Below are 21345 nucleotides of genomic sequence, written 5' to 3'. Positions count from 1 at the left end.
GTGGCAAATGAGTAGAGAACCTGCCTTGTCATCTGCTTTTACATCATCAATACCAACTTTATTCCCTGTAGATGCTTTGGATAACAGTTCACATCATCCTTTACCACTGGGTATGCAGGCTGAGGCTGATGGGAGCTGGAGTCCAATAACACCCAGAGGACACCAGGTATGGGAAGGCAAAACTATAGCTTCACTTTGATCAAAGCAATTAAAGATGAGCAAAACATCTTGTGCAGCTTTATAGAAGCTGATATTACAGCAAAGATTGTACTTCAGAGCCTTTTCCAAAAAGATCACATTAACAATGTTAGCTTCTAGTTTTGACTAACGGAGACAAACACAGGAGGAGGCTTAATCAGAGTACTCATGTACGCAAACTGTTAGGAAAGCAAAATGAGCTTTTCAATATGAGAGATAACATTTGTACCCTACTCTTCAGCCAAAAAGGCTTCCATTATTTTACATTCCACAATTTAGAAAGTGTTTTCACCCCAATTTGTAATTTTTCAGACAAATCATTGTTCACAAGCAGCCTTCCCTAGTGCCCCCCACGTGCCCTGTAACTCTCAGGACCTGAAGCCAGCATTATCAATAGTCAGGGATGGTGGGAGTTGTAGTTCAAAGCACCTGCGTAGCACCAGATAAATATTTCTAAACCAACTTTTCCCACTCTAATAATCCTCTGGGGATGCAAACTTTAAAAGTGATTAGGCCTCCAGTGTTGAGGGGATTTGTGCTGCTCTTAATTATGGCCACAACCCTTACAATAGCTCCTTAGACAGTAACATTTATTACTCAGGAAAAAGCAGAAAGTTATATGGCTTTTACCAGATTCTTGACCAATCACAGAAACCAAAGCAATGCATGAACATTGTAGTTATCTACCTGTAAACATTGTCCATAATATATTATGCAGGAAGTTCCCCCGCTGGTATAACTATTTCAAGTATCATGTAATAGGTTTCGTAGGCCTTCAAGCAATCTCTTTTCCCTTTTGAATCAATTCCCCAAAGGCCCTTCCTATATTCCTGGGTGGATCTGCTTCTAAGCTCCATCATTTTGAAAGGAAGTTAACTCTGGAGAATATGATAGTGCTCATCTGCTCATCACAGATTTCTAAAGGGTCTGGCAAAAAGGTTCAAATTAGGGGAACTTGTGGCTGCAGCTGATCAAATTTATTACAAAGCAATATGGAGACAGGAAGTTAAGCATTCTCTCTTAAAAACGTTGTCAAGAGTAACGAAAGCCCTTCACTGTCACTGGAGCTTGAAACCATATGTAATCATCCAAGTTAAAGTTCATCTCCTGATTGGCAGAAAGGGCTGTATTCTTGCTGTGACTGCACGATAAGCTGACCGTCAACTTCCTCCCTCGGGCTGGGACTTTGTAGTTTAGTTTCGGTCTGAACCAGTTAACGCCACAGTTGCGGTGCCCTTGAACCATAACAACAACACCCATAGTGGGAACGGCTTGAAGCTCACTGAATACATCTGCCAGGAAGAGCGAACGGAAAAGCTTGCGAATACAGGCTCCTGTCTGCAGACTCTCATCAGCACTGCTCATGGAGATACCTTGCAGATTGATCTCATAGAGTTCTTTGGGACTGACAGCAGTGCCCCCAAGCAGAATAAGAACTCGTGGGACCAATGTCAAACTGAACATGTTTTCTAAGTGCTGAAACATTCCTTCAAGTTCACTCAGTACTTGCTGACACCTCTTGTTGTTGCTGTCTTGATCTTTTGGATTGATTTTTTTAACCACATCTTCATCCTGTGAGATTAAGGTAGTTGAAAAGATGTCAATATTTTAGGGGAAAAGATGACAATATTTAATCTCGAATATAGTTATTTCACACATTATCTCAAAGTCCAGGCATATAATTGATAACATATAGAACAAACCAGAAAGTGTCATAATCATAACAAACCAAAATCACTACTTAAATTAAATAAGCCAGTTACTAATAAGGTGGTTTGTCTTCAGTGACCACTTTTCTCTTAACTGCTGCACAGCACCAATTAAATTATGGAAATTCATTCCCCCAATAAATACAAAGACTTATTATTTCTGTAGTGCCATTTCACCCAAAGTTTCTCTCACACCATAAAATCTGCATCGGAATATGATCAGGTTTGGGAACGGTATGTCTGTCCTTCGGAAGGTGTCAAAACAAGTATAAAAGCAGGTGTTCCCAGTTTCATACTAAACCAACAAACATACAACAGGCAAGTTCCATAGAAGATGCAGCCTTGGCTAGGAAGATATTATGCAGGAGTTCAAAACGCTGCTTTAGAAAATGTGAGGTTTTGTCTGCTTAGTATGTTTCATACAATGAATAATATCCCTATTAATGCAAGAGCCATTCCAAGTTCAGTTGTCGTATTAAAGTAGCTCTGGTAGGGGGCCAAAAGTACAAATCTGAAGAACGACCACCAATCAGATCTTTAAGCTCTGGAAGATGCCAAAAAGGTGTAGCTGGTAAGTACCTTAACGTACGAAGCTAGCCAGGGGTTAGCCATATTGTAAGTCATTTCTATAATAGCTAAATTTGCTGTTATTAATATTAGCAGATTAGGGACAACTATTAGAATACTACAACTACCTATATGCTAGGAAGTATCATGTGTGCATAGTAAGCTCATGGCCATTAATTATAAGCAGTGAATCTTTATTTTAGGATTTATCTCTTTGCCAGGAGCTAGTCATAATGGTGTATTATACTATGTTCACTACAGACCAGCTCACCACATCATTTGTTATTATTTTATTTATGAATCTCTTCCCATGAGTCATCTATCTAGATGTGATTTACAATGAAGTAACGTATATAAAACTGTTGCATATATAAAAAGTTTAAAAGCAACTTTTAAACTTTTTTTATATTTATAGTTTTTTAAACAGCAACACATATATATACATAACATCAATTCAGGTCCTGGGTAGATACCAACTGGGATAAAGATTTTAGAGGACTTGTTAAAAGAAGAACTTCTTAAGCAGGCACTGATACACCAATGGAGAAAGCTGCTGCCTGATATGCAGTGGGAGGGAGTTTCAAAGGGCAGATGCTGCCACACTGAAGACACCATTCCAACATGGTGTGTCACAGACCACCTGGTAGAATGGTACCTGTAGGATGCACACTCCAATAACAGCACCTTGGAGCAAGCTCTGTAGCCATTTGGCAGCCAGTGGAATTCCTTCAGCAGAGGCATAATACAATGGTCATATTCTGCTGTTCTGCCCTAATAAGTAGTCCAACTGCCACGTTTTGCACTTGCTGCAGCTTCTGGATTAGCCTCAAGGGCAGCCCCACTTAGTGCATTGCAGTAAACCAAGCTGGAGTTACCAGTGTATGATTAACTGGTCAGGCTAACCTGATGCAGGAAGTGCCACAGCTGTCTTACCAATTGAAGCTGATAAAAGGCTGCCCTAGCCACTGAGGTTACCTGGACCACTAGTAGCAGAAGTGGGTCCAGGAGTACCTCCAGATTGTGAACCTGCTTCTTCAGGGGGATTATAACTCTAGCCACAGCAGACAATTGACACCATGGTAATGATTCCAAAGTGGTAAAGGCACATTATCAAAGTTTATAATAACGAAACAGTAGAATCATAGAATTGGAAGGGACCACGAGAGTCATCTGCTCCAACCCCCTGCAATGCAAGAATCTTTTGCCCAACGTGGGGCTGGAACGCACAACCCCATGCTCTACCAACTGAGTTATTCCCTCCTTCCAGCAATACTGCATTTTCCAGCACATGATTGTTGCAGGTACATATGCCAAGAAGTAGGAACTGTTTGTGGGTCCCTGTGATGTACACAGCAACAGTAGCACCCATTACTTCAGAACACCTGATTAATCCAGTCCTAAGAACAATTATTATTAGTAATTAAAGCTATATGATTTAACCTTCAAAATTAAATGAAGAATCCAACCACGTGCGTCCATCCCCCATATAATCAGTGAGGTAGGCTACTCCACCCTACAGAACCTCAAAGCATAAGTAAATTTTCACCCAATGCATCAGAGTTAGCCTGTGATGCTCTTAGTCACCCTGTTAGACTCATAATTGGGAGTTTAATGGGGTCTGATTGCTCCCATTTTTAAAATCCCTTTTAAAATGCACAAGTTGTTATCACCATGCAGAGGCTGCCCCCAAATACTTGCCATAACCATATGAAACCACCGAAGATAAACTGCAGCTGAATCTAGAGCGACCTCCAGAACACAGGAAATACTTTTAACCAAGTCTAAACCACCCAGAGGTAAAGCGAAGATCCCAATTTGTATTTGTGGTTGCAAGCATGAGGAAAAGGAAGTTGAATACATCCGCACTTGTGGCTTAATAGCCTACCCCCCATCAAAAAACCCACATTCTCTCGTCTCTGAAAACATGCAGAAAACCGTGCGAGAGAGAGACCTTTTTTGCCACACAAGTGAACATCCTGGAGCCAGTGTCTGTTTGATGCTCCTAAAGCGAAAGCGAAAAACTCAGCCAGCGCTTCCCCGGGTGCACAGCGTGTATTGCGAGGATGCGATCCCGTGTATGCGCGAACAGCCTCAACTCACCTGGCCGGGGGATTTCGGAAGCTGCCTCCGGGAGAAGCAGGCGAGCTGCTCGTAAGGCAAAGGCAGCTGCTGCCTCTGGTACAAGACGTGCTTCATGAACTCGGAGGTGAAACGGAAGCAGCCCTCGCGGGTCACGAAGCCGGGGAAAACCACAGACACCGAGGAGGCGGCGCCGGGAACCGAAGCCACGGGCGGCGCCGGCGCCACAGTCACGGCAACGGCGGGAGCGTCGCGCAGTTCCAAGCCGGAGTCGGCGACGCGAGGCAGGTCGGCTGCGCAGAAAGAGAGAGAAGGCGGAGCGGCCTCATCACTCGGCCGCGGTGATGCCGAAGGCCCAGAGACCCACAAGGGAAGGGAAGGGGCCGCCGTCGAAGACCCAAAGCCCGGCCTTACCTTCTCGTTGCGTCGCTCCGGGCGCGGCCATTTTCTGCTCTTCGACGTCGCTCTGGTTTGAATGGCCGCCCTCCCGGAGCATCATGGGAACTTTTTAGGGACGTCAGTGGGCGGGGAAGGAGGTCGTGGCGCCAGTAGGCGCGCCGCTCTTCAACCCAAAGGAAAGGTCGCCTTTTAACTCAAGGCTGGCCCGAGACGTTTTACTGTTTGAGGGGAATGCCGCTTCCTTCCCCCATTCAAACCAAGTCAAGTTATATATATTATCAAAATATGTTGCACCAGAGACAGAAAATCAATAAACTCTGTTTGTTTTTTTCTGGGAGTAAAAAAATTGAAATAATGAAAACCACAATTTGTTGTACTTTCATGACATCTAGTGCCAGCCCTGGTTCTATTCCATGTTATAAAATGTAACACATTTTATTAAACTTGAATTGCTTTTTATTTAGCTTATTACTTTTGTATCCCTTCTCTCCAAGGAGAGCACACCACAGTTCTCCCCGCTCCTCATTTTATCCTAACAAGCCTGTGAGGGAGTTTAGGTTGAGAGACAGTGACTGGTCTAGTAACCCAGTGTAATTCATGGCTGAGTGACTATTTCAATCCTAGTCTCCTAGGAAGAGGCATAATAAAGATGGAGAAGAGATTGCTTGTGTGCAGATGCGATCTCTCGATTCCTTGGGGGGGGGGAGAATCCTGGAGAGGAGGGGACTTAGGCAGCTGTGGGGAAGTGGGACCTTCAGTACAGTGGTACCTTGGGTTAAGAACTTAATTCATTCTGGAGGTCTGTTCTTAACCTGAAACTGTTCTTAACCTGAGGTACCACTTTAGCTAATGGAGCCTCCAGCTGCCACCGTGCAATTTCTGTTCTCATCCTGAAGCAAAGTTCTTAACCCGAGGTACTATTTCTGGGTTAGCAGAGTCTGTAACCTGAAGCGTCTGTAATCCGAGGTACCACTGTATCTGCTTCATGGGTGACAAGAGCTACCAGAGATGAATTGCTGTGCTCATTAAGGCTGACAAGTCTGTGCCAATCACATCTTTGTGAACGAACTTCTACTTCCACGGTGTGATTTACTACCAGCTCACTCCTGACAGATGTGCTCTATGGGGAGGTGGCTTCAAGCACCTGGTCCTGGTTACATCACTACCCTTTCCCTAAACTAAGCCCTCTTCATCTATAGAGGGAGAGAGGACTTCATTCATTCATTCATTCATTCATTATTTATTTGTTTCCCGCCCATCTGGTTGGGTTAAATTCTAACACCTAATTCCTTTGAGCTGCTCATGGTTAATCCCCCCAGACAAGTGGTTTTCAACCAGTGTGCCGTGGCACCCTGGGATGCCTTGAATGGTCAAGGGTGCAGTGGGCAACACTGGCCTCTGTCCCTCTTTCCATCCTTCCCTCCATCCTCTGATGCCCTCTTGCATCTCTGCCTCCCAAAGGCTTGTACAGCTGTTAGTTGCAGCAGTTCTGGCTACAAGCTCTGCAGATGAATGATGCCTCTGGGGCTGGCCAGGGGGTGCTGGTTGTCAGGAGCTGAGGCGGCCTTGGAGTAAGCAAGCAAGCGGGCAAGGGAGCCCAGCCAGCCAGTCCACCAGCCCTTCCTGTTGGAAATGGACAGACAAGTCCCAGGCCCCTGTGGGGCAGTGTGAGGCAGGGGCGGCAGCAGCAGCTGCCCAGAGGACTCCCAAGGAGACAAGAGAGGAGAGGAGGCTGAGGGAACACTCCACAAGGGAGCATGTTTGAAAAAGGGTGAGAGGCTGCCAGCTCTGCAGGCAAGGGGTGACATAACTGGGTTCCTGAGCCCCACAGGGGTGCCACAGAAAGAATGTAGCTGGTCAAGGGAGCAGTGGACTCAAAAAGGTTGAAAACCTCTGCTCCAGACGGTCTGATTTCATTAACACTTGTTGATTTTACTAGGATTACAGTGTCCAATACACAATCCAGGAAGCTGCCTACTTAACTAGCTTTTACATGTGCTAATTCCAGATTAGCAACTTCTAACACACATCATAAGTACACATGAGTCTGGTTATTACTTCCAAGGAAATTAGCTTTGACACCCCAAACCTTAATTAAATTCTAGCACCTATATCATTATGTTTTCTTCCCCCACTTGCCCCTGACACATAATCATAATTTGGATTATATGGAAATAAACTACTTCATTGGACTGCGGTAATGAACTAAATACATTTTGGAATACATTTCAGAAAGCAGTTGTTATTTCTTTAAGTGCTATTTAAATGATAATTGTGTCTTTGCTATGGATAGCCCTAATGACAATTAACCTGACACAAAGCGTCACATTTAACTAAGTTTTACTTAGAGTAGGACTATTGAAATTAATGGACCTAATTTAGTCATGTTCATTAATTTCAGTTGGTCTTCTCTGAGCAAGAGCACCCACAGTGACCACCTTTATCCTATCTTTAAAGCGGTTTCAGTAAGCAAATATATTTTTAGTAGTTCCTGGATGCAGTAGTTGTCACAGCAAACAGCTGAGCCACACAGAACATGCCCTGAACTTTCATCTCAACCTGATGCAATGACCGTATTAAAGAGAGCAATCCCTTCCAACTGATGCAATGCGTTGCCATCAACAGAGACTTAGCACCGAGGAAGTTCCTGAAAGAAATATGAAGATGTGGCTATACTATTTGAAAACAAAGCCTCGCACGAATGGGGGAGGAGCTCAGTGCATATGTTCCGATTGCATGATGGTATCTGTAGTTCTGCTGCTTTACTAGTGCACTTAGCCGTTCGTTATTTTGCACTTCTACAGCGTGAAGATACATACAAACGTATCGTGTTTCTGAGACTGTTACTCTGAGATGATTTGTATTTTTGTGTCGCTATGCAATTGCTAAACTGCACTCCTTTTCCATTAAATTTATTTTCGAGAGTTGCAATAGACGCAAGAAGCAAAGGAAATTTGCTCTCTAAGCAAAGGAAATCCTGCCTAATCTGCTCCTGAGGACCGCGGTCCTAACCATAGAAGAAACAAATCTTATGTCTATTCAGATTCGCAGCTGCATAAGTCACCCCATATACGTTGCTGGAAACGGTGGTTCTGCACCCCGTCCCGAGAGCCGTCCCTTAACGCCGCCGGACTTGCCGTCATTGGAAGAGAACGTATGCCGGAGCGGCATTGTATCCGAACGCGCCCGCGCGGCGAAGAGGGCTCTGGGAGTTGTAGTCCAGCGGCTCTGCCGCCCTGTTTCCCGTGGTGCCTTGCGGTTCTTTCTCACGTCAGGAGCCAGAGTTTAGAGAGCCGTCATAAGCCAAGTCCGGGGCTGGGAGGCGGCAGCAGCATCCGTGGCCGGGGGAAGGGCTGGAGCGGGGCCGGGTGTCAGGCCGGCCCAGGATGGACTCGGGGGTGTCGGAGCTATTTGGGGGCTGCTGCCGGCCTATGGGGGGCGGGAACGGCGGTGCCCTGCGAGGCCGCGCGGGCAGCGGCTCCGGTAGCGGCGGAGGGTCTTCCAGGGGGAGGAAGAAGAACGGGAGACACCGGGGGGGCAAGGCCAACAACCCGCCCTACCTGCCCCCGGAGGTGAGTGAGGCGGGGCTTCGGTGTCGGCTGTCTTTGCAGGGTCCTCCTCTCGTGTTGCATCCGATGGGCTTCTCTCGGGGTTTTCCTCCCGCTTCTGCCTTTGTGGTCCCCCTGACTTTGGGGGAGGTGGCGGCAAGCCCCCTGTGGCAAATCGGGATGTGGGGGAAGAGAGGGAGATGCTGGAAACGTACAAGGCTGGGCTGTGTTTTAGAGGAAAGGGGTAGAAGACCATCCTACCAAGACTGCATAGCTCTACCGAATAGGGCCATTCGATATTTTGGACAGCTGGTACTGCCATCGGCTTCACACTCGTAGCCCGGTTGTTGTGCTCCGCAATGTACGCACATTTCACTTCAGTTACAGTATCCTTGGACTGAAATGTGTGGTTTTATAGTAGATTCTTTCTTTCTTTCTTTCTTTCTTTCTTTCTTTCTTTCTTTCTTTCTCTCTCTTTCTCTTTCCTTCTCTCCCCCCCCCCCCCGCACTCCTTTTGCCTAATAGATGACAGCCACACTTTGAGGTTTCTCTTGACCTCTCTCTGACAGTGAATGACTTGAGCTCGGAAACTGTAGGTTTCCTGAGTGTCAAAAGGGAAATATATACCATTTTTGTCAACTTCTAGCAGTGTTTCTTTTCCTCTCTTCCACTTGTGGCGATTCCGAGTCACTAAAGTGCTTTTATTGGTTCATACAGCTGTTAACTTGAAACGAAGGCAGCCAGTCCAATTTGGAAGGACTAGGACTCTCTTAGACTGAAACTTAAGTTCATTAGTAGTTCCAAATGGCGTTAATGGGCAAATATATTTAGTCCATATCTACTTTAATTGTGGATGGGAAACTCTGTATAGTATGTTGTTCCCAGTGCTATTTTTCTAGATAAAGAGGTGCTGGAACTCACCACAAATGCCTCCTTTGTTCTTTTATCATGGCAATGGCGCCCACCTGAGAGGTGCCGGAACTAAGTTCTGGTGAGTTCTGACTGAAAAAAAGCCCTGGTTGTTCATGTGGAAAGCTCTGTCTAGCTCTCATTGAGGTCTTCTGTCCAATTTAATTCTCCAGTTAAAAAGGTCAGATAATTTGTTATATGAAAAACCTTGAACCAAAGCCCATCAGATCTACTGCCAGACAGAGTGTTCAGTATTCAGTTAGATGGAACAATGGTCTGACTGAGTATAATATAGGTTTCTTTGAATTTCAATGGCATGCTTCAGTCTATAGTTAGGGGCTCACATAATTGCATGTTCTTCGATCCTACTGCTATCTCTTAACAGTTGCCTGTACATAGAAAACATGTCAGGAATTTCTTTTTAACCTAGTGTTTTCACTAACATATAGATTTCTATGTGTAGGTGGTCTTTTTTTGGGTTGTGCTATAGAGAAGCACTGTTAAGTGAGCCCCCACCTGAAACTGTACAACCTAGAAATAGGTTTACTACTTCTATGAGAACTAGTCCCTACTGTGTGTCACCTGGCAGTGGAGATTAGCTTGAACGTGGGCTGGACCTTGATGCAGATAGTCTAGAGCAGGCATCCCCAACCTTCGGGCCTCCAAATGTTTTGGACTACAATTCCCATCACCCCTACTACTGGTCCTGTTAGCTAGGGATCATGGGAGTTGTAGGCCAAAACATCTGAAGGACCGCAGGTTGGGGATGCCTGGTCTAGAGACTCAAGGCTTAATAAAGCTGTATTACAGTCTCAAACCCATTCTGTTATCCTGGCTCATTTTCATTCAAAACTCATATATGCATACACACATATGCCCCTTCAGTTCTTTCATACTAGTGAAGGCTGATCTCCAACTGTTCTGTTTCTGTCTCATCAAGCATTGATAGCAGTTGGAATCAGTGTGAAGCAAACCATATAAGATATGCAACAATATTATTAATAATAAAAACTTGGTCCTTTGTTTTAGGTAGGTGAGCCTTCCTTTCCCCCAGAGAGCAGAATTAGTCATTTCACCCCTCCCCCTGAGATTTTAGTGGTACTGTACTTCCTCTCTGCCCTCAGTTGACTTGAGTGGACTATTTTGGGGCATGCCTAAGCTTGTCACTTTTTCTGCATCACTTCTACGGCAGCTTCAGTAGATAAAAGTTAAACAACTTCTTGCTTCCTAAAATACATTGATATGTTGTGTTTCTAAGGCAGTGATTTCCTAGGCACTCTAAATTCAAGCTGGTGGGGATGATGCTACATGAATAAAATAAAAGCTAGAGGATTGAGTGGGCATATTAGGAGAAAAACTCAGCATTATACCTGTCTCATTTCCAGTACTATGTAGGTGGTTTATTCCATGATGTTGTTTACTACGTGTTTCCCTTGCCACCAACATTTTTAGCTAGAAAATAGCAGCAGGCTGCATGGAAAGAACTCTGAATGTGCTCATAGAGGGAGTGTGATATTTACTTCCAGAAAAACAAGATTATTTCAGGAAGAAATGAAATTTGAGTGGATCAGATTTCGTGCTGCTGTTAGTCTTGTTTATTACACTTCCCTTCTGCACTCACACCACTATCTCTGAACTAAGATTAGCAGGGTACAATTCAATGTCACATATCTACATTTTAGAGATAGTCTGGTCTCCCCCACCCCACTTGAGTAATTTTTAGTACTAGTTATTAACACTTAGCTCATATGGGGGCAGTGGCGTAGCGTGGGGGGTGCAGGGGGGGCCGGCCGCACCGGGCGCAACATCTGGGGGGGCGCGCTCGCACTCGCAGCTCTCTGCCCCTACCTGGCTCACTCACTCTCTCTCACTGCAGTGCTGGCTGTGCGAATCCGATCCGAGCCGCTGGGTCGTCGCCCACTGTGGAGGGGGTGGGTGCCAGGCGTGCGGTGCGGAGAGAGAGCGAGGGACTATCTGGGGGAGGGACAGTGCAGCAGCCGCCCAGCGCAGCGCTGAGCGCGGGAGAGAACCACACCAGACCAGCCCAGGCAGCAGCAAGAAGAAGCTGGCAGCGGCGGCAGGTTAGGGGTTAGGGGGCGCAAATTACTTGCCTTGCCCCGGGTGCTGACAACCCACGCTACGCCGCTGTATGGGGGTGTCTTCTGGAGAAATATTTTCTGAGTACTTAGGGAATATCAGAAGTGGCGATCTTCCTGTGGATCTGCCATGGCATTGGGATGTTTTTTGTACTACAAGCTGGTTACTACCGTAGTTTCTTCTCCCTCAGCTGCCTGTCACATTAGTCATTCCAAGCTCTGTGTGCTTGAAGGAAGAGACCAGCATAAGGCACATTTGTTAGAGAACTATGCTATTTGCCAGAGCAGTATGAGGTAGTGCAGGAGAATATCTTGGGAGGGTGAAAGGAGGAGGAAGAAATCTTTAAGAAACAGACAGTGCTTGCAGGTGTATGTCTTTGTTATTGATTAATGAAGCAAGGTGTTTTTCTCCTCATGTCTATTCCAGTTTCCAGGCTTACTGTGGAGCTAGATGGTAGTCAATTGAACTTGTTTTACATATTCAGAATTTTTGATATTGTTGGTCAACATAAGTTGTTCCAGTTAGTTGTAGAAGCTGAATTTGTGAGTTCTTACTCCACTTCAAAAAATAATGTCTATCCACAGATTCAAAAACTGGCAGCCAGCACACAGATTTCAGGAGGTATCTTGGAGACAGAGGCCCAGTGAAGGATTCAAAGTGATTCATGCAGGCAGAGTAGGAGACTGGGTCTGTTTGAAATACTGACCTGAGATTTACTTTTCTTAAGAGAATTATTTCTGAAGCCTTCTCCGTGATCTGAGCTATTACAGCAGCTGGAAATATACTACTAAAACTCACAGTCAGCTCTTGTGGCTTTCGTAAATCTGCTTGTTGTTTTGTTTGCAGAACAGTGATGACCCAGGCAGGCATAGTTCTAAAAGTGCACTATGGGAGCCATGTAATTACAGTTTGGTCCTTTTTATAGATATGGAGCCCAGAACTATAGCATTTAGCAACTCTTGATATAATTGATTCTGTCTAAATCAGGCACTGCTATGTGCTGGCTTCCCTGAGCTGACAAATGAGATGTCAAGAGTTGTATGTAAAATGATGAGCAGTGCAGAATTCACTAACCTGTGATGTTTTCTTCTTTTAATTAGGCAGAAGATGGGAACATAGAATACAAGGTGAGTTACTTGTGGGATGGGCTCTTGATACCAAGTTCTTAAGAGCCATATGTCAAATTATGTTACGAGTCATACTAGTACCTAGCAGTTAGAGTATATTGCTGCAAACAAAACAATACTTTTTGGAAGATACAAAGCAAATGAAATGTTTGTGCTTGTATTGGATATCTCGTATTTAATTTTACTGAATCTGGGAACCTCTCTTCAAAAACTAATGTTAAGTAGTAGACAACCTGTAATAATTAATCAAGATATTTTTGCTATCTTGGATAATTTTTCAGATTTGTTACCCAGTGAATTGTTTTTTCTCTTATTGAGCTGCCTGGAATTTAACTGCTGCATCTGAACTTGACAGAGTCACTCAGAACAAATGATAAACTGTTCAACCCAATGGTCAAACTCTAGTGCAGAACTCTACTTTTTTTCCTTTAAAAAAAAAGCAAATTGCTTGCCCATATCAGATCTCCTTGCTTGTTGACTGTAATCACTCCTTTCTTTGGGCAGCTGAAACTAGTTAATCCTTCCCAGTACCGCTTTGAACACCTAGTAACGCAGATGAAGTGGCGACTACAAGAAGGCCGTGGTGAGGCAGTGTACCAGATTGGTGTAGAGGACAACGGACTGCTGGTAGGACTGTCAGAAGAGGAGATGCGTGCCTCTCTCAAAACACTGCGGCGGATGGCTGAGAAGTATGTGCATCTGTCCTACTTCTGGGCCAGAGCAAGCAAATTATGCTTCATTATTTCCACAAATGAGCTGGCATTCTGGTTTTGCTATCCCACAGAATATTTCCAGCCTAGCAAAATGCATTCCATGCACCAAGTCCTTTGCCCTAAGCGTTTTTCCTCACATTACCATAATCCCTTAAGTGCACCTACTGGCAAGTCACACTTGTAAGAAGAGAGTGTTCCTTAAAAAAAAAAAGAAATCTATGTAGTTTCCTTGCACAGCAGGTGCCTGATTCTGTCTGAAAAGAAGCCAAATCTGGCTGGTTTCTCCCTAATCAGTGCTAATACAGTCAGTATTCCTCTCTATTAGATTTATTTAATGAGAACTACATAGTTTGCTATATTTGCACACATTGTTTTAACCCACTTTACTCCTCTATGATGAGAACTTTATATGTCTGTGTTGTCACGTCTAGTGATTTCAAATGAGCAGCTGTGTGGTCTGGCTAGTAAATGGTTTGTGATATGTGGTGGCGTACATTTCCCCAGACTCCTTAGTTATTAAATTTGGAAAATTGGGCTAATATCTATGCTGAAATGTCACATGTGAATGTCCTCACCCCCACAAAATTGGCAAGCAAGCTATTACTTAATGGTCAGAGATTGATGAGGGCTCGCCAAATGGGGAAGCAGACAACATTTTCCCTGAATTTGTAGTCCACATGAGGCCTTTCTGAAAGACGCAGCAAAATAGTCCTGTTCCATCACCTATTCGGGAAGTCGTTGCAGTTGATGTATTAACACCCAACGGCTTTCTGTTTTATAATGTGCAGAGTAGGAGCTGACATCACGGTGCTACGGGAAAGAGAAGTGGATTATGACAGTGATATTCCCAGGAAAATAACAGAGGTCCTTGTCCGAAAGGTCCCAGATAATCAGCAGGTAACACACTCGATTCAAATGCCCTCTGATACAAGCAGTTTGTTGTTTAGAAAGTTGCAACTGGAACTTCATGTCCCATGAAGGTATTTCAAAGGATGCTCCATTGGCTAGTGCTTTGGAGAGCTGCCGTACATCACAGGCAATTATACAAATTGTCCTAGTGATTTTGAATCCCTTAGTGTTTTACTCTGCAAGGCAGTCAAGGTCTGAATCACACCTTGCACTTCAAAAACTCTTGTCTCTATCGGTTAGTTCTGTTTCAAAATATGCTTGTACAACTCTTCATTTTCCCCTTAAGTTCCTAGATCTGCGAGTGGCTGTGCTTGGGAATGTGGATTCAGGCAAGTCAACTCTGTTGGGTGTCCTGACTCAAGGAGAGCTAGATAACGGGCGAGGTAGAGCTCGTCTCAACCTCTTTCGGCACTTGCACGAGATCCAATCTGGGAGGACGTCCAGCATCAGCTTTGAAATTCTTGGCTTTAACAGCAAAGGAGAGGTGTGTTTGTGCTGCTGCGTTGCTGTCTTGCTCCTTTGGTTCAAAATATGGCTTCTTGCCTTGGCTTTTGAACGCTCAACAGCAGTGTCTTCCGCTATCTAGGTGGTCAACTACAGTGATTCGCGGACAGCTGAAGAGATCTGCGAGAGCTCCTCTAAGATGATCACTTTCATTGACTTGGCTGGCCACCACAAGTACCTTAAAACCACTATCTTTGGGCTCACAAGTTACTGCCCCGATTTTGCAATGCTGGTGGTGAGCGCTAATACAGGAATTGGTAAGCTGCATGTTTCCTGTTATGATTTAATCATATTTTGTAACCTAGGCATGACACATCTCGTTCAAAGATGATGTGCAGTCAATAAAAATCAACACCTCACTCCTTGTAGCACAGTAATACATATGCCCATTTCAAGCAGAATGTAAACTGCTCTGGGGTCCTGTCTTCTCAACTTGTTTCCTCCCTGCCATCCTATCTCTTGCAGCAGGCACAACACGAGAACATCTCGGCTTGGCTATGGCCCTCAAGGTCCCCTTCTTCATTGTCATTAGCAAAGTGGACTTGTGCTCGAAAGCCACTGTGGAGCGGACAGTGAAGCAGCTGGAGAGGATCCTGAAGCAGCCTGGCTGTAACAAGCTCCCCTTGCTAGTAACATCGGACGACGATGCCGTCACTGCAGCACAGCAATTTGCACAGTCTCCCAAGTAAGAATCACTTGCCCTTCTCAGCGTGGGAGGGAAGATCACTTGGTGACATGGGTGGTGCAATTGCAACGAACTCACTAGAAGAGAGTGGATTTAAAGAGAAAGGTGCGAGTACCTCCAGGTCTGTGGAATATTGCAGTGTGACTAATGGGATCACTCTCATATTCTACTTTTAAAAACATGTATAGATGAAGTCCTTACCCCACTGGCTTAACTAGGTGGTACAGGCGTTAGTAGTTCTAGTGTTGCATTATGGGACTAGATAACTTATGCCTCCAATATGATTGCATCCTGAACTGTTGCAGCTGGTAGTACATTTCCATGAGAAGGAGAAACAAGCCAGGTTCTCTCTGTTTTGAATGGACTTTTTATGTTTTTGTTGTACTTTATTTAAATGTGAATTGTTAATGTAAGCCTTCCCAAGGACTCCTGTTACAAGGCAGTATTTAAATAGGTAAAATTATAAAGGCAAGTGGGACTGGGACTGCAGTACAGAGCTAAGATCAGACCTATTTATGGGCACAGCAGCAAGTTCGTGTTATCCTAGATGACTCCTCTCAAACTTCTCTGGGAGCCAGTCATAGGGACTTGTTCCCTGTGCCTATTTACTTGTAAAAGTCAAGTTCCCATTGTGTTCAATGGCAATCGTACACAGAATTGCAGCTCACCATCTCATTTCTTTCATGTGTGCTGGCAGCATCACTCCTATCTTCACCTTGTCCAGTGTTTCTGGAGATAACCTGGATCACCTGAAAGTTTTCCTCAACATCCTTCCTCCTCTGACAAACAGCAAAGAACAGGAAGAGCTTATGCAGCAACTCACTGAGTTCCAGGTACACAAGGCTCTCTCGATGTTATTGGGAGTCTCAAACAGTAAGTACCTTCATGTGTCGAGGGCAAGGACATCTTGGAGATGGAAGGATGGTTGCCCAGTGAGATTGTGGCTGGCTCTTTTTATGGTTGGCTTTTATACAAAGAAATGGATTTGATTTAGATCCCTGGTATCATTTAGTTGTGATTCTCAACCTGTGGGTCCTCAGATGTTCGTGGACTACAACTCCCATCATCCCTGAGTTCTGGCCTTGCTAGCTAGGGGTGATGGGAGTTGTACTTCAGCAACATCTGGGGACCCACAGGTTGAGAAAGGCTGCGTCTAGGTTATTTCATTTGTAGACAAACATAGGAAACGCCTGAAGAATGAGGAGTATTCACTGAGGGCTGGTACCCTGGGATGCTTGAGACGTGAGAAATAGTGTAAGGAGGAAAGTGCTCAGGAATGGGTCCTGAAGACAGAACTGTATTGACATTCATGGGGGGTGGCAGGCCTAGTCATATAGCAGGTCTCAAGCTCCCGATTTTGTCTTGCTGCAGGTGGATGAAATCTATACAGTACCAGAGGTGGGCACTGTTGTTGGAGGAACTCTGTCAAGGTGGGTGTTGCTATTTGCATGGTGCCTTGGGGTCAGTATTGATAGGGAGGGGATGCAGAAGAGCTTCTGACCCCCAGGGGAGGACTGGCAGTGTAGTTTAGCATTTCCTTCCTCATTGTAGGCTTGGGAATACTGTGCAGGTGGAAGCCGAACGCCTTGTCTCAGTAATCAAGGGGATACAATTTCACTTCAAGGGCAGAAGTGACTGTGAAAGAGAAACAAGAATACATCCGAAGGGATTCATTCCCTGTGGGATATAGAGGGTAGTTGAGGTGGGAAAGACTGTAAAGAAACTGCCCCAGAGTATGTTTTAAGAAGGTAGAAAGCAAAAGCTTTCCCTTTCTATGAGAGCTAAATACACACTCCTGATTTTTGTGCCCTTGCCAGCGGGATATGTAGAGAGGGAGATAACTTGGTGGTTGGTCCAACCGATGATGGCAAGTTCCTCCAGCTGAAAGTGTGCAGTATGCAGCGAAATCGTTCGGCGTGCCGTGTGCTTCGGGCTGGGCAAGCTGCCACGCTGGCTCTTGGCCACTTTGACCGCTCGCTGCTGCGCAAAGTGAGTCCATCTCCTATTTCTGGGGGCTGTGGTTTTAAAAAGCTTTCCCCTACCCTCTTGGGAACCATGTGTTGTGAAGGGATGATATTTTGAGGGACTGTGGTTCCTCTGGAACTCCTGTTTGAGAAGACACCCTAAAATGCTGCAGGCAATATACTCACTTAAGTCATTTTGATTCGGGATCAGGGGTTGGGAATAGTTGAATCCATGGCTTTGGGTGGTTTGCTTCCACAAAAAACTACAATGAAGAAAATGGAGTGAAAGCCATTGAGCAGAAGGGGGCAATTAAACACTCCCCAAACATCCTCACCCAGTGTTAGTCTGTCTTCGTCATGTACACACTTCTTATCTTACCCTTCCTTTTTTTGGCTTTCTGTGGAGAGGCCAGCTTCCTGCAAATGGAAAATTGGGCACTGCATGAAGGACAGTAGCAGTCCACCTAGTGTGCATGTATTGGGGAAAAGAGGAGCACCATTGTCAAGAGTATTGGTTCAGCTGTCTTGCTGTCACTTAGGGTATGGTGATGGTCAGCCCAGAGATGAATCCCACCATTTGCTCAGTGTTTGAAGCTGAAATTGTTCTGCTCTTCCATGCCACAACTTTCCGGAAGGGATTTCAAGTAACGGTGCATGTTGGCAATGTACGACAAACAGCAATTGTGGAGAAGATCCACGGGAAGGTAGGTCTTTGAGAAGAGGGGTGCTTTTCTAGTCTATTCAAGGAATCATTCCATTACTTTCACGTCTTCATCCTGCATCAGTTATTGTAACCATGACATTAGGACTCCCTTCTGCAATGCCTTCACCATTTCAGAAGAGAACCTGCATAGTTAAATCCACTAGGAGTTTCATAAACACGCAAAGCATATTGGGACTGAATTGCTCAGTGGCCTTAAACATCCCCCTCATTTCCTAGAATCCCTAAGCTGAGTAGCTAGGCGACTGACCTTGTAACTCTTATTATTTCCCTCCTTCAGGATAAGCTGCGTACAGGAGAAAAGGCTGTGGTATGTTTCAGATTCATTAAACATCCTGAATATTTGAAGATAGGAGCCAAATTGCTGTTCCGTGAAGGAGTTACCAAAGGTATTGGACATGTCACTTATATCCAAGCCATCACCATCGAAGAGAATGGACTGGATCAGGGCTTAAGTTCTGACCTGGTCACTTTCTGACTCACAAAATCAGTGGGGTTTCCTGATGTTAGCAATAGGGGAAGGGAAGAAAGTCTCTCCCCACTGTCCAGAGCTGCTGCTGGCCAGTCAATTTACATGGACAAGCCCCTTCTGCTCCTGCGGAAACTAGAACTGCCGCTTGGATTGAGTGCCCCTCCTGGAGCGAGTTAAGCATGTTGTTTGTTCATCACCTGCTGCTTTCATGTCCCTTCCCCGGAATAGATGAGAGCGGCTGCATCTTTGCCTGGACCGGCAACTCCTGGTTCTGTTGACTTTTGTTGGGAAGTTACTGCCGGGTAGAGGGCAAAGCCATTAGTGTGTTGGACTGCAGCTCGGGGATTCTGCTTCCTGAGGCAGCAATAGTGGACATCCATTGCCCACAGCACTCAGTCTCCATTGTCCTGCTGCCTGATTTTTACAGGCTGCCTGTGACAGATGAAGAAGCTTCAGCTGAAAAGTTTGCATTGCCCACAGTACAGCTCAGGATATTTCTGATTCATTTTAAACTGTTTGTTGGTTTCATTTTAATCTAATGGCTTATTGGGTCTCCCCCTCCCTACTACCGTTGTGTGCTGATTTTTAACAGCTAATTTCATTGTGGGATTTTTGCTTTTGCTTCTAGAGAAAATGTGGGGTTGGGGGTGTGGGAGAAGAGGGACATTTCCCTGAAATAACTCTGACCTGATGGAAACCACTGTCCCCATCTCATGCAGCAGGTACAATCACAAACATCTTAAGACAACTTATTCCTGGGCAGAATTGAGTAGCTACCCTATATATAATGTGGCTTCCTAGAGCAGAACTGCCCCCCCCCTTTAGCTCTGGCACTTCTCAGTACTTTGCTGGTGGTTTTCTGAGCTGCTGCTGTTCACCATCTTGACTGAAAGATTGGTACCGTCTGGCTTTCGTTAGGAGTTCAATAGCACCCCAATCCAACTCGTTCCTTGGGAAACATGCCTTATTTTCTCAAAGCTAATGCAGTAAGCGCTGCTTGGTTATCCCAGGAAGATTTGAAGTGTTCCTACAATTACTATTACTACAATTATCAACACTGCCTACTGCAGCAGTTTGTCTATATTGCTGGTATGCACCACAGAAAACCATACGATACCTAAGATTTCAATCAGTCCACTTAAAGCTATAGTGAATGCCTAGAGTTTGCAACAGAGCAAGACAGTCAAACATTGTGGGATATTTTTAACATTTTGGTAGGAAATTCTATTTTAAAAGTCAGCAATACATTTCTCGTTTTTGCCTATCCCCATCTTAGCCACTGCTGCACTGAGTGTTCAGCTGCTACAGCCAACGTGGCCAGTGAAAACAACGATCCATTTTTATTCACTATAAAACGCACACCCTTGTTAGTTCACCTCAATCCAACAGCTGTTTATTTAATGCAAGTACTCTTTGAGATTTAACTTGTAGCTGCGCAACCAAACAGCCAGCTTCCAAGTTGATGCTTTTTAAGTATAACCCACAATCATTTATCTTTCTGCTAATCATCCTTTTAATAGCACAATGGACAGTTAACTATAAAGTAGTAGTAAACATGGCCCAAAGCATCATGGTTATCTGCTGATTAAATTGGCTTCTCTCTCAATTGCCCTTTAATCACTTGGATTGGTTCTACAAGAGGCATTTTTGGATCGCTTGTTTTAGAAAAGACAAAGAAAATTGGCCGCCTAATGCACTCCTCTAGAGGGTTTGCTGTTACCCATTGCCACTACATACTTGTCCTGTGGGAGGAATAGGTGCTTTTCCTGCAATTTATAGTTCTGGCAGAGTTAACCCCATTGCAGACAAACATTCAAAGGTGCTCTTTCTGGTTGTCTTTTCCTTGCCTTCTGTTGTGTGAGTGTTCTCGGTGCCATGCTTTTCATATTCACTGTTTGTGGATTCTTTAAAAATCAGAGAGGTGTTTTCATCTCTCTCTATATATAGATATATAATGTACAAAATAAAGATGTTTTATTGAAAAGAATAAAATTGTGCTGTACGGCTGAACAGCAACTTGTGCCAGCATTGAGATGCCAGGCAATATGTGGAGGCTTTTCTGTTAGTTTTCCATGCAGATGAGTGTTTACAAGTTGGTAGCACATGCTTATCTGACATTCCGCAGTGCGTGCAGAGAACTATCGGCCTGACCACAGCAGTTTTGAGTATAAAGGGGAGGATTGTATGCTGCTGCTTGCTTGCAGAGATAATGAATTTTTGAAGGTTTCTCTACTCCCACACTATGCCAATAGGTCTCTGGATATAGATAACGCAAGAACTTCTGCCACTTGCATTTGAAATAGCAAAGTGCCACACGTTTTGCCAATTATATGACTAGTTCCTTTATCCTAATAGCACTGACTCCACCATCTGTGGGATGAAGCTCTTGCTTAGCCTGTTTGTTATGTTAGTAATACTGCCTAAAATCGGGTGCTGTTGCTAGCATTGTTTCCATCCTATTGTGGACAATAACAACGAAACAGGCTGCAATTTCTATACAGAAGCCCCAAACCTGCCAAAATTTCTTTCAACACATAAAATTCCCCCTTATTCTGCTTTACTGGATAGTATTTTTGCCTATGAGGAAAATTCCTTTCCAGCAATTTCCACAGAAAAGGGAAAAAAGCAGACCAAGGTTTTAGCAGGAAGTAAAACAAAACAAGACCAGATAGATATCTTGTGTCTGTAACCTGTGCATAATAATGCACTCTCTAAAGCCCTATAACTAGTTTGAAATCCTGTCC

At 44.6% G+C, this 21345-nt stretch overlaps 2 protein-coding genes across 4 annotated transcripts; one reads left to right on the top strand and one right to left on the bottom strand.

Moving 5' to 3' along the window:
- Positions 1 to 1160: 1160 nt before the first annotated feature.
- MAD2L1BP (MAD2L1 binding protein) lies at positions 1161 to 5329 on the bottom strand. Of its 2 annotated transcripts, none has more exons than XM_081000310.1 (3): positions 4968 to 5329; positions 4575 to 4846; positions 1161 to 1770 (listed from the first exon to the last, which is right to left on the bottom strand). In XM_081000310.1, the coding sequence occupies exons 1-3, from the start codon at positions 5050 to 5052 to the stop codon at positions 1231 to 1233; spliced, it is 897 nt and encodes a 298-aa protein (XP_080856436.1). In that variant the 5' UTR covers positions 5053 to 5329; the 3' UTR covers positions 1161 to 1230. The 2 variants fall into 2 exon arrangements, with proteins under 2 accessions (XP_080856436.1, XP_080856437.1); XM_081000311.1 differs by having other exon boundaries at positions 4575 to 4829; positions 4969 to 5311.
- Positions 5330 to 8230: 2901 nt separating this feature from the next.
- On the top strand, positions 8231 to 20593 carry GTPBP2 (GTP binding protein 2). Of its 2 annotated transcripts, none has more exons than XM_081000197.1 (12): positions 8231 to 8524; positions 12607 to 12633; positions 13138 to 13322; positions 14135 to 14243; positions 14542 to 14739; positions 14842 to 15016; positions 15225 to 15444; positions 16142 to 16277; positions 16816 to 16874; positions 17262 to 17433; positions 17948 to 18112; positions 18410 to 20593. In XM_081000197.1, exons 1-12 carry the CDS (start codon positions 8339 to 8341, stop codon positions 18605 to 18607), a joined length of 1830 nt encoding a protein of 609 aa, XP_080856323.1. In that variant the 5' UTR covers positions 8231 to 8338; the 3' UTR covers positions 18608 to 20593. The 2 variants fall into 2 exon arrangements, with proteins under 2 accessions (XP_080856323.1, XP_080856324.1); XM_081000198.1 differs by lacking the exon at positions 8231 to 8524 and adding an exon at positions 11472 to 11490.
- Positions 20594 to 21345: the final 752 nt, after the last annotated feature.

Source organism: Podarcis pityusensis (assembly GCF_964106645.2).
Source record: "Podarcis pityusensis genome assembly, chromosome: 3".
Taxonomy (NCBI): Eukaryota; Metazoa; Chordata; class Lepidosauria; order Squamata; family Lacertidae; genus Podarcis; species Podarcis pityusensis.
Note: the sequence above shows the minus strand (reverse complement) of the source record. Positions and strands in the feature narration are given on the sequence as shown.

Excerpts from the sequence above, each read along its gene's own strand:
- MAD2L1BP (XM_081000310.1), bottom strand. The coding sequence starts at position 5,052 with ATGATGCTCCGGGAGGGCGGCCATTCAAACCAGAGCGACGTCGAAGAG. Across the intron at positions 4,847-4,967 it reads CGGAGCGACGCAACGAGAAG|CCGACCTGCCTCGCGTCGCC; the intron begins GTAAGGCCGGGC and ends CTTTCTGCGCAG. Across the intron at positions 1,771-4,574 it reads TTCCGAAATCCCCCGGCCAG|GATGAAGATGTGGTTAAAAA; the intron begins GTGAGTTGAGGC and ends TTAATCTCACAG.
- GTPBP2 (XM_081000197.1), top strand. The coding sequence starts at position 8,339 with ATGGACTCGGGGGTGTCGGAGCTATTTGGGGGCTGCTGCCGGCCTATG. Across the intron at positions 8,525-12,606 it reads CGCCCTACCTGCCCCCGGAG|GCAGAAGATGGGAACATAGA; the intron begins GTGAGTGAGGCG and ends TCTTTTAATTAG. Across the intron at positions 14,244-14,541 it reads AGGTCCCAGATAATCAGCAG|TTCCTAGATCTGCGAGTGGC; the intron begins GTAACACACTCG and ends TTTCCCCTTAAG.